This window comes from Salvia hispanica, chromosome 1 (assembly GCF_023119035.1).
Source record: "Salvia hispanica cultivar TCC Black 2014 chromosome 1, UniMelb_Shisp_WGS_1.0, whole genome shotgun sequence".
Taxonomy (NCBI): Eukaryota; Viridiplantae; Streptophyta; class Magnoliopsida; order Lamiales; family Lamiaceae; genus Salvia; species Salvia hispanica.
This window is the reverse complement of record NC_062965.1, coordinates 21,174,883-21,187,085: the sequence shown is the minus strand read 5'-3', so window position 1 is coordinate 21,187,085 and position 12,203 is coordinate 21,174,883. Positions and strand designations below refer to the sequence as shown.

Here is a 12,203-nt window from a genome sequence, read left to right as displayed (position 1 = left end):
TCTTGATTATGTCTACATTTCTTCCTTGCATGAAAGGAAAAATTGGGGTCATATTATATCATCACATTTACCCAACCTCACCTCTTTGAGCTTGGCTGATTGTGATCTGTGTGGCCCTTTTCCTAAATCCTCTTGGCAGCTTCATTCCCTTTCTGTTCTTCAACTAGATTATAATGATTTTTCATCGGTATCACTCCATGACTTGGTTCCCAAGTTTCCAAGTCTGACCACCTTGACTCTTTCTAGATGCAAAATGAAGGGTTCTGTTCCATCGAGCTTTGCTAACCTAACCAAGCTGATTTATGTCGATTTGTTTTTTAACTTCTTGATAGGCTCACTTCCACCTACATTTTGTTTGAAGGTTTTTCCAATCTCGTTCATCTTGATTAGAGGGATAATTCATTCTTTGGTAACGTTCCCCAATCTCTTTTTGCTCTCCCTTCATTGTTGGAACTTGATCTTAGTTACAACCATTTTAATGGAACTTTTCAACTCGATAAATTTCAAAGCCTTCCCAATCTCACATTGCTTCGTCTATACGGGAATGACTTATCGGTAGATGTTGGCAACGTCAATTCGAGTTCATATGGAGGTCTCCAATTAAAAATGTTAAACTTGAATTCATGTAACTTGTCAAGTTTACCTGATTTCATCAAACATTTGGATCTAGAAGAATTGGATCTCTCAAACAATAGTATCGCAGGGGAATACCTAGTTGGATTTGGGGAACAAAACTTGAGTCTTTGGACCTATTCTTTAATCTTCTATCAAGATTGCAAAAGCCTTATTATATCCCTCCTTCTCTTCCGTACATTGACTTGCAGTCTAACCAGCTTACGGATGAGTTGCATCTGCCCATTTCATTTGAATCTACACTACATTACTTGTATCATGCTGATAACAATTTAAGTGGATCAATTCCAACTTCCATTTGTAATGCCACACGATTGTCTGATCTTGACTTGTCTAGAAATAAGTTAAGTGGATCAATTCCAATGTGCCTCTGCAATGCCTCACAACTCGATTCTCTTAGCTTGTCTGGAAATAAATTAAGTGGCAGCATACCCGCTTGCCTACTTATAAACCTTCAGGAGATCGATCTGAGTTGTAACAACATCAGCGGCAGCATACCCCTATTCCCTCTTAAAAGGATTGTAGCGCTCCATCTTAGCCAAAACAAAATCAACGGTAGCATTGCAGATATTTTTCCTAGGTATTCTGGGCTATATTATTTGGATGTTAGCAATAATGCTTTAGAAGGGAAGATCCCAAGGTCCCTTGCACATTGCAAGGAGTTGGGGTACATGAATGTTGGCAACAACATGATGAGTGACACTTTTCCATGCATGCTATCGAGCCATAGTGTTCTTGTTTTGCACTCCAATAAATTCCATGGGGAAGTAATATGTCACATCAATTGGCCCAAACTCAAAATTCTGGATATATCTTCAAATCAATTTAGTGGAAGTCTAGAATCAATCAACTTCTCTAGCTGGACGGCTATGATGCTACCGAGTGATGGAAAATTGAGAGGCAACATTAGCTACATGTTTGGGAACTCTGGCATGACATTAATCATCAAAGGGCAAATAGAAGAGCTTCACAAGATATGGTCAGACTTTAGTACCATTGATTTGTCTTCCAATAGTTTCTGTGGAAAGATACCAAATGCAATTGGTAATCTTAGCTCACTTCATCAACTCAACTTCTCCCACAATGCCCTTAATGGAAGTATCCCAAAATGATTTGGTAGGTTGACTAATCTCGAATCACTCGACCTCTCTGTAAACCAGCTAGCCGGGCCGATCCCAGAGGAGCTTGGAGGGCTCACATTCCTTTCAAAATTAAATCTCTCCTACAATAAGTTTGTTGGAGCAATCCCAAAAGGGCGGCAAATTCAAACATTCTCAGGTGATTCATTTGAAGGAAATTCGGGGCTATGCGGTTTCCCTCTCGACATAAACTGCAGTAATACTAATGTACCACCACCGGGATATGATGATAATGGGGAAGAGAAGAGGGGGATAGAGTGGGAATATGTGTGTGCTGCAGTTGGATACGTTGTGGGAGCAGGAAGCATGAGAAGAGGTTGTTGAAGACATGTTCATTGCTAGAGACATGAGAAGAAGACGTGCGAGAAGACAGCAGCAGTAGCAAGGAATCGATTCAGGAGACATTAGTGTTGGAAATGTTATCTATGTTTTATGTAAGAGAGTGAAATAAAAAGGGGTTTAGTTTAGCTTGTGTGGTATGTTTTTATCTTAAAGTTTGTGGGTTGTAATGTTGAAGTATGGAATGACACTTCCATTCATTCCTATGTATTGAATATTTCTTTTTTTTTTTTTAATCTTTTTTATTACATTTCTCGTGCTATTATGTAAGAAAGCTTAGTGACAGAATGGTTTAGCAAGATGTGTAGAACAGGGCTTACCCAGCCCAATCCAAAACAGGGCTTACCCTGTTTCAAGATAGGGGCATCAGGCTGGTTTCAATCCACGTGTCCTAAATCTTGTCGAACTTAGGCCTGGCCCAAGAATTGACAACTAGGGAATAGAACATCTTAGATAATTTTGTTCATATTTCACAGATCAAACTGTATGGAAAACAATGCTACATCCTGTTAAGAAGTAATTAGGATCGATAAAGGGGAATTCTTATTCATTGATATATGACTTTGTACATTAGACACTATTATATAGGCTTAGTAGAAACTATACAAGGAAAACCTAATTACCAATAATTACATAATCAAATCTTCTATGATTGGTATAGTATTATCTGGTGTATCTTCCTCCGGATATGGCGAGATATTTCGTGATGTTCTTCCAACACTCCCCCTCAAGTTAAGTAACGGGATTTTCGATACTCAACTTGCATAATACTTCTCGAAAGGATTTCGAGTTCACGGCCTTCGTCAGGATGTCTAGCTGATCTTCGGACTTGACATACGACATCTCAACAATCTTTGCTTCAATGTTATCCTTTATGAAGTGTCTATCCACTTCATGTTTGGTTCGATCATGTTGAACCGGATTCTCTGAAATACTGATGGCTGCCTTATTATCGCAATACAATTTGCACGCTTGAGATGAAAACAACTCCAACTCCTTCATAAGCTTTCGCAACCATAGTAACTCGGTCAACCCACTTTTAATTCCACGGAACTCGGCCTCTGCACTAGATAGTGCCACTAATTTATGTTTCTTACTCCTCCATGTTACTAGATTACCTCCTACAAAGGTAAAGTATCCTGCAGTTGACATTCTATCATTTGGGTTTCCAGTCCAATCGGAATCGGTAAATCCATGTATCTGTAAGTGCCCATGTTTCTCAAACAGAAGCCCGTGTTCGGCGGTTCCTTTCAAATACCGAACAATCCGCAAAACTGCCTCTGAGTGTTCTTCTTGGGGTGCATGCATGAACTTACTTACAACCCCCACAGCATAGGCAATATCTGGCCTTGAATGTGATAGATAAATCAATTTCCCAACCAATCGTTGGTATTTTCCTCTGTCAGCCTGCTTTGCCTCTTTCCTCATCTGCAGTCCGTGGTTTTGAATCATTGGGGTATCTGCTGGTTTACAATCCACCATCCCATCTTCAGCCAACAAATCATGCACGTACTTCCTCTGATTTAAGAAAATTCCCTTCTTCGACCTTAGCACGTCTATTCCCAAAAAATACTTCAGCAGTCCCAAATCCTTCATCTCAAATTCACTGAACAAGTTTGTTCTTAGCTCGGCCATCTCTTCTTCATCATCCCCGGTAATAATCATGTCATCCACGTATATGATCAAACATGTGATTCTTCCTTCTCGTTTCTTGATAAACAGCGTGTGGTCAGAATTGCTTTGCTTGTACCCATACTTTTTCATCACCTTTGTGAACCTCCCAAACCATGCTCTCGGAGCCTGTTTTAGCCCGTAAAAAGTCTTCTGCAGCTTACATACTTCCCCGCTCTGAAACTCGTCCGTGAACCCAGGTGGGGGTTCCATAAAAACTGGTTTTGGTAATTCTCCATGTAGAAAAGCATTAGTCACATCGAACTGATGAAGCGGCCAATCCTTGTTAGCAGTAATTGAGAATAGCACTCTCACGGTGTTAATCTTCGGCACGGGTGAGAAAGTCTCAGCATAATCTACACCATAAGTTTGGGTGTATCCTTTTGCCACAAGTCTGGCTTTATATCTCTTTATCGTGCCGTCTGGCCTTCTTTTTATCGTGAACACCCATCTACATCCGACAGCCCTTACTCCTTCTGGCAACTTGCCTTTGACCCAAGTATCATTCCTTATCAGTGCCTTCATCTCAGTGAACATTGCCTCCCTCCAGTGTTTATGTTTCATTGCTTCCTCTGCCGACTGTGGAATCTCTTCTTCTTCGTATAAGGCCGCTTCAAAGGCTTTTGCCATTTTTGTCAGATTTCCTTGCACAAAGTTCGCCACTCCGTATCGGCTCTTCTTCCCAATCTTTTTAGGAGAATATCGTTTTGGTGGGACCCCTCTCGTACTCCGATAAGGAAGAGCGTATTTCCCAGTATCACTGTCAATTGTGTTGTCTTCTTCTAGTGGTTCTGCACTTATTGATTCAGTAGAAACTGTAACGGGACTCGGTTCAGTAATTACCTCGGATATCGTTGGAGAAGGATCGAGGGATCGCGGATGAGATGACTCTGTTGGCGAGACCTGCTCGGCGGCAGTGACAACTGACCCTGTTAGATCCTCAATCGAAGAGTTTGGAAGTGGCACAACCCAACTAAGATAGTCCATGGAATTACCGGGATCACTCTCCCCCTGACTACGAAGGTGGGTGTTGTAAAAGAATTCGGTTTCTAGGAAATTACAGTACATGGTGGTGATAATTTTTCTGGTATTAGGATCAAAACATCGGTAGTCCTTCTGGTTTACCCCGTACCCAACGAAGACACATTTGGTAGCACATGGGGACAATTTGGTTCTCTCGTGTTTCGGGACATGAACATAAACCGTGCAGCCAAAGACTTTGGGTTGAAAATTCAGGTGTTGAGGGATTGTGGATAGTTTGGACATGATATCAAGAGGGGTTTTTTTGTTAAGTATTTTTGTGGGTAGGCGATTCATGAGATAGACAGATGTGGCTATAGCTTCTGGCCAGAAATGTTTTGGGACTTTGGATTCAATCATTAGGACCCGGGTTATTTCTAGGATTGTCCTATTCTTTCGTTCAGCTACCCCATTTTGTTCGGGTGTATAAGAACAAGAAGTCTGGTGAACCATTCCCTTTTCTTGAAAAAATTGTGTCATGGGGCTATTCACAAATTCCCTCCCATTTTAAAAAAAAAGACAAACTTATCCATAACTTTAGACTTATGTTTCATAAAATAAATCCAAGTCATCCTAGTGCAATTATCAACAAATATCACAAAGTATCGAAAGTCATTCCCCCCAACAATTGGTGCGGGACCCCACACATCAGCATGTACTAAAGAAAAAATAGATTGCATACGAGTGTTTGATAGTTCAAAGGATTGTCTGTGGCTCTTGGCCAAAACACAAGTCTCACATGAAAAATCAGTAAGAATGGAAAGATTCGGAAAAAGAAGTTTAAAGTAACCAGGAGAAGGGTGTCCTAGTCTTCAGTGCCACAGCCAAATTTCTTGTTTCGTGGATCCGTGAGCCAGCATCGCACTGCCATGTTGAGCTATTTCGTCCACGAAGTAGAGTCCATTCTTCTCAGTACCACGCCCAAGAATCCTCCTCGTCCGAATATCCTGTAAAATGCAGAAATCAGGGTGCATTAGAAGAGTGCAATTCAACTCCTTCGTCACATGACTGATAGACATCAAACGTTGAGACAAGGTCGGAACATATAAACAATTTCTGAGACGAAGTGTAGGAGAAATTTCAATAGTGCCAGATCCCTCGACAGTAATTAATTCCCCATTGTTCTAATATAGGTTTTAGTGATTTCACTCATGCTACTAAAATCATTCCTTTCTGGGGTCATAGTATCAGTGGCCCCACAGTAAAAAATCCAACCCTTCGTCGTATCAACCTGGTTTTTTACAAGAAATGCAGCAGAAATATTTCCTAAAGGAGCAAAGGGGTTTTCAGACACAAATTCACATATATTGGGGTCAATATCTGATTTCTTATCTTGTATGGGGTCAATTTGCAAATTCAGGCAGTCTGGGGGTTTAAACTTAAAAGGATGGGGTCGTTTTTATAATTTAACATAGTTTAGGGGAGAAAAGTGTGATTTAAAGAAATTCTTAGGGTTTGGTTTAAAACCAAACCCGATACCTCTCGACGGCACCGCCTCCTCTCTCTCGGCGTAATTGCCGCTTCCCCGGATGTTGCCGCCGCCGGTTGAAGCTTCCAAATTCACCGCCGACCCATGGCCGGTCGTTCCCCCTTGATTCCCGTTCTGATTTCGCGGCTGTCCCTCCTCGGTGACGCCAACCGCCATTTTTGCTTGAGGCTGGGTGGTTCTCGTCCTCTGCCTCTCCTCCCACCATTCTGGGTACCCCAATCGTTTAAAGCACGTCTCATACGTGTGCTTCGGCTTCTGGCAGTGGGTGCACCAAAGACCTGACTTATCTGGCCGGTTTCCCGGTCGGCCGGTAGCGGCGGAGCGCGGCGGTCCACTCCGATTTGATGGGCGTTGACTCAGGGTAGCAAACCCGCTCCCAATTTCCCCAGATGATGTATCTCCGGCGTAACTGCCGACGACTTCGGTGGGAGAAGGCGATGCCGGTGGCATGATATTACGTCGAGCCGCCTCCGTCTTCACCCATCCGTAAGGCGATTCAACTGATGGGTAGGGATCTTCTTTGAAGATCTCCCGTTTGATTGAGTCATACTCCCGATTCAGGCCGGTCAGAAACTTGATCAGCCTCTTCTTGTTGGAATGTGTTCTGTATTGGCTGACTCCTTTATCGCAGCAAGTAATAGGCTGTTTTTGACATTGATCGATGTTAATCCACAAACCATTGATTCTTCGGTAATACGTCTCTAAGTCCATATCCCCTTGTCTAATGGTAATTGCTTTCTCTTCCAGGTCGTAGATGAGATACTTGTCCGCCTTGTTCTCGAATGTCACAACAAGGCTATCCCATAGTGCCTTCGATGTCAGATGGTGGGCGAAGTCGGCGATAATCTCATTCTCGATGTTATCGACGATCCACGAAAACACCACCAAATCGTCTTCTTCCCAATCGTCATAACCCCTGCTCCCGGGTTCTGGCGGTTCGTTTTTGATATGTGAATAGGCACCTCGGCCTCCGATCGTGACTTTCATAAGCCTAGACCATAATGGGTAGTTCTTCCCATTAAGCTTGAATGTCACAGTGACATTCTTGTTGTTTTTCAGTTTCCCCGGTTGTTGTTCTGGATCGTTATTGACATCTTCTGTGTCTGACATGTTTCTGTTGTTATAGGGTTGGATATTTCTGGTTTGATTCAGGCTAGAAAGGTCGAGATTGGTATGCTCTGGCTATGATGAAAATTTTCTGAGCCGAAAAACTTCCTGCTCTGACGCCATGTTAAGAAGTAATTAGGATCGGTAAAGGGGAATTCTTATTCATTGATATATGACTTTGTACATTAGGCACTATTATATAGGCTTAGTAGAAACTATACAAGGAAAACCTAATTACCATTAATTACATAATCAAATCTTCTATGATTGGTATAGTATTATCTCGTGTATCTTCCTCCGGATATGGCGAGATATTTCGTGATCTTCTTCCAACACATCCCACATGAAAAAATATGCAAATATATAATTAATAATTTTCAAAAAATTTGTAAAAATTTTGTTCATCGACACATATTAGTGTCACCTAACTTTCTATTGTTTTTCGTGGAAAAGCACAAGGAAACTTTTATTATGACACGCCACAAGGCATTGCATAGTTTTTCTACGACAATAATGTTTTCAAGTAAGAAAATGACATTCCTATCATATTTCCGTAGACCGACCACAAAAACCTCAAGTCTATTTCCAAGTCTTTCCAACTTTATAAAGCAACTGCACTGAATTTACAATTAATTCACAACTCCATATTCATAAAAATTCTATAAACCTTTGGCTAGCAATATACTCCCTCTGTACCTTAAATTTTGTCCCACTTTGATCGGGCATGAGATTTAAGAAATGATGCAAATTGAGTAGAAAAAGTTAGTGGAGAGTGAGTCCTACTTTTATATATTAGTTTTATAATAAAATGTGAGTTGAATTAAGTTAGTGGAATATGAGGTCCACTACCAAACATGGTAAAAAGTGAAATGTAACAAAATTTGTGGTACTGATAGAAATGAAAAAATATGACAAAATTTAAGCGACGGGGGGAGTAGTATAGTGGTGATAATATGTAGAAAAAATCATTTTCATGCACATAGAAATGGAAAAATATGAAAAAATCATTTTCATGCATAATAACAAATGTCTTCATCACCAGGAAATCTTGTTGCTCCAACTAAAGGATGAGTTGATCTTCTATTTATCGCGTTCAACATGTAAACCTTGCCATCTTCAACGATGGAATCAGAGAGTTGAAGATGAATGATGAGTTGGATAGAGCTGGCACTGCAATGAAATCCTTGACAGAAATCATGGAAGATAACAAGCAAGAAGTCAGGGATCTTTGACAGAAATTATGGAAGATAACAAGCAAGAAATTAGTGATCCATTCCATAGATAGAATTCAATCAAATCAATGTATACCTTTGACATGTAGAAATTCTCCCTATATAATGGGACGTACTGATCTTCAAATTGATCATCCAATACAATCATCCTTATGCAATATAGTAGCCTTGTTCATTTTCTAGCTATGGCTTTGAAGGCCTTCAACCTAACTTTCTGTCATGGTATCAGAGCCTAGGTTTCGTACCTAGGCTTTGACCCCTTCCTTCACCTTAATCTCTTCTACCTTGAAATATGGCTGAAAGTGACAGCTCTAGCCCAACACAACAAACTTCAGTAAATAACATCCCCACCATTCCAATGCTTCCGCAAAGTCACCCGATATCCACAAAATTATCCGATAGCAATTATTTGATCTGGCGTCAACAAGTCTTAGCCACTGTTAGAGGATACGGACTCGAACCGTAACTCATGGGAGAGCAAATTATTCCGCCAAAAATGGTGGTCACAACAGAATCGTCAACTATGTCGCCAAATCCGAGCTTTCTTGTGTGGCACCAGCAGGATCAGCGCCTAGCGGCATGGCTGCAATCTTCTCTTGATGAAAGTGCAATGGTGATCGTGGTGGGTTTGACCACGAGTAGGGAGATCTGGTCGGCTCTTGAAACGAATTTCGCCAGCCAGTCGAAAGCAAAAATTATGCACTACAAACTCCAACTACAAACCTTAAGAAAGGATTCCCTCACAATGATGGAATACCTCAACAAAATCAAGAGCATATGTGATATGCTTGGATCAGCGGGATGTCGAATCATGGAGATGGATCAAATTCTTCACATCTTGAGTGGCCTCGGAGCTGAATACAATCCTGTGATGGTGACGATAACATCCAAAGGTGAAACCTGGTCTGTTCAAGAAGTTACAGGACTTCTCTTGAGTTTTGAATCCAGGCTCGAATCCACCAAAAGCCTCTCCATCAATGTGGATGGATCTCAACCTACTGCTCACCTATCTCAAGCTCCTCCTCCAAGAAAGGAAAAAAACTTGGTGCAGACAAGGGGAAGCCCCAGTCACTACTCTCAAACTAATTTCAGTGGCGACAACATGTCCTCCTGGTATCCCGACTCTGGTGCCACCAATCATGTAACAAATGATTTCAACAATCTGACCACCTCTTCTGAATACAATGGAGGTAATAATCTTCACCTTGGGGATGGTCACGGGGTCCCATTTCTCACATAGGTCAGTTTATTGCTAAATCATCTCCTTCTTCATCAAGAACTCTTTTGCTAAAAAATCTTCTCCTTGTCCCTAAAGTCACCAAGAACCTTCTGAGTGTCTCCCACTTTGCTCGAGATAATAATGTGTTTTTTGAATTCCATTCCTCTTGTTGTTTCGTGAAGGACCAGGTCACCAAATCAATTTTGCTCAAGGGCTCCCTTGAGAATGGCCTTTACAAGTTTGATCTCCACAAGCCTGCTGCTACTTTATCATCCACTCCTACATCACAGTTGAAGAAATGTGTTCCAGTCGCCTATACTTCTTCATTAGGACACTCTACTGCTTTCCCTAAATCTACTACATCTAGCATAGATCTTTGGCACAAAAGGCTTGGCCATTGTGCTTTCAATATTGTTGAAAAGACTTTGCATAGTTGTAATATCCCCTTCTCATCTATGAAATCAAGTTTATTATGTCATCCTTGCTGTGTTGCTAAAAGTCACCGTCTGCCATATTCCGTTTCTTCTTCTCTTTACACTGCCCCCCTCCAAATGGTACATAGTGATGTTTGGGGTCCTGCCCCCTTGAGTTCTAGAAATGATTACAAATATCATGTGAACTTCATCGATCAATTCAGTCGTTATACATGGCTCTATCTACTCAAGTCCAAATCTGAGCTTGTTGATGTGTTCAAACACTTTATGGTGTTGTCTGAAAATCAATTTGATACAAGAATCAAGGCTCTCCAATCTGACTGGGGTGGTAAATACAGGGGCCTTTCATCCCTCCTTCAATCTCGAGGGATTGTACATCGAGTTTCCTGCCCATATACTCCCCAACAAAACGGGATGGCTGAGCGGAAACACCGACATATCACTGAGATGGGGTTGGCACTTCTAGCTCAATCAGGGCTATCCACATCTTTTTGGGATGATGCTTTCACCACAGCCGTATATATCATCAATCGGCTCCCATCGCCCACTCTCAACAATATGTCCCCATATGAAAAACTTTATCACAAAAAGCCAGACTATACACTGCTAAAAACCTTTGGTTGCCTCTGCTATCCACATCTTCGCCCTACCAATCATCACAAGCTCGAGTTTCGATCTGATGCTGCAATCTTTATTGGGTACAGCTCTTCTCATAAGGGTTATAAGGCTTTACTTCCTTGTGGCAAAGTTGTCATCACACGGGACATCTTGTTTGATGAATACACATTTCCTCATAAAAAACCACTCTCTTTCGTCCCATCACAAATCCCACCGTCACCTCTTATACCTCCCTCACTGCCTCTCTCTTTTCCCTCATTACCACCTGCACCTGTGCTCACTCCAGATTCTCCAATCACATCCGTCTCACCATCTACTATACCTCCAAACTCTCCTATACCTCTCAGCTCCCCTCCTGACTCACATATGGACATCTCAGATCATGATTCTCCTGATCATGTACATGGATCCCCACCACCCACCTCTCAACTACCACTTAATCAAGATTCTCCACCTGCTGCCTCCTTTCAACCACCACCTAATAAAGATCCACCATCCATAGATTCATCCTCCTCGCCTTCCCCAATAACTCAGCCATCTAGCACTCATCACATGGTGACAAGATCTAGCGTAGGCATTTTCAAGCCAAAGGTATTTCACATCAGTGTAATTGATCCTTCGTCCACTGTGCCTCGTTCCATCCGCCTAGCTCTATCTATTCCAATCTGGAAAGCAGCTATGACAGCCGAGTTTCTTGCCCTTCTCCGCAACAAGACTTGGATCCTCACTCTTTTGCCCCCGGGCAAAAATCTGATCGGTTGCACATGGATCTTTCGAATTAAGAAGCATGTGTCTGGCTCAATTGCTCGCCATAAAGCTCGCCTCGTGGCCCAAGGTTTTTCACAAGAAGCAGGCTTCGATTTCACTGATACCTTCAGTCCCGTTGTAAAGCCAAATACCATCCGTCTCATCCTAAGTATAGCAGTCTCATCTGGCTGGTCGATAACTCATCTCGATGTAAACAATGCTTTCCTAAATGGCTCCTTGGAAGAAGAAATATACATGCGTCAACCTCCCGGTTTTGAACAGGGTGGTCCTAATGTGGTTTGCAAGCTCAATAAGGCGTTGTATGGTTTGAAACAAGCTTCTCGTGCTTGGTTTCTAACCATTCAATCAGTGCTTATGGGTCTTGGATTCATTCATTCTAAGGCCGATACTTCACTTTTCTTTCGCAAGATTGGCTCTGAAGTGATCTATCTCCTGCTCTACGTTGATGACATGCTCATCACCGGCTCTTCTCCGTCGGCCATACAACTTGTGATTAAGCAGCTTAACAGTAAGTTCTCACTGAAGGATCTTGGA

General features: G+C 41.9%; 1 protein-coding gene across 1 annotated transcript; it reads left to right on the top strand.

Annotated features, from left to right (window-relative positions):
• Positions 1-995: 995 nt before the first annotated feature.
• On the top strand, positions 996-2,096 carry LOC125189849 (receptor-like protein 35). The gene is made up of 2 exons (XM_048087077.1): positions 996-1,612; positions 1,754-2,096. The coding sequence occupies exons 1-2, from the start codon at positions 996-998 to the stop codon at positions 2,094-2,096; spliced, it is 960 nt and encodes a 319-aa protein (XP_047943034.1).
• Positions 2,097-12,203: the final 10,107 nt, after the last annotated feature.

What these genes read in the sequence shown, in the direction of transcription:
- LOC125189849 (XM_048087077.1), top strand. Translation starts at nt 996, where the DNA reads ATGTGCCTCTGCAATGCCTCACAACTCGATTCTCTTAGCTTGTCTGGA. An exon ending in GAAGAGCTTCACAAGATATG is followed by an intron (nt 1,613 to 1,753) that starts GTCAGACTTTAG and finishes ATGATTTGGTAG; the next exon opens with GTTGACTAATCTCGAATCAC.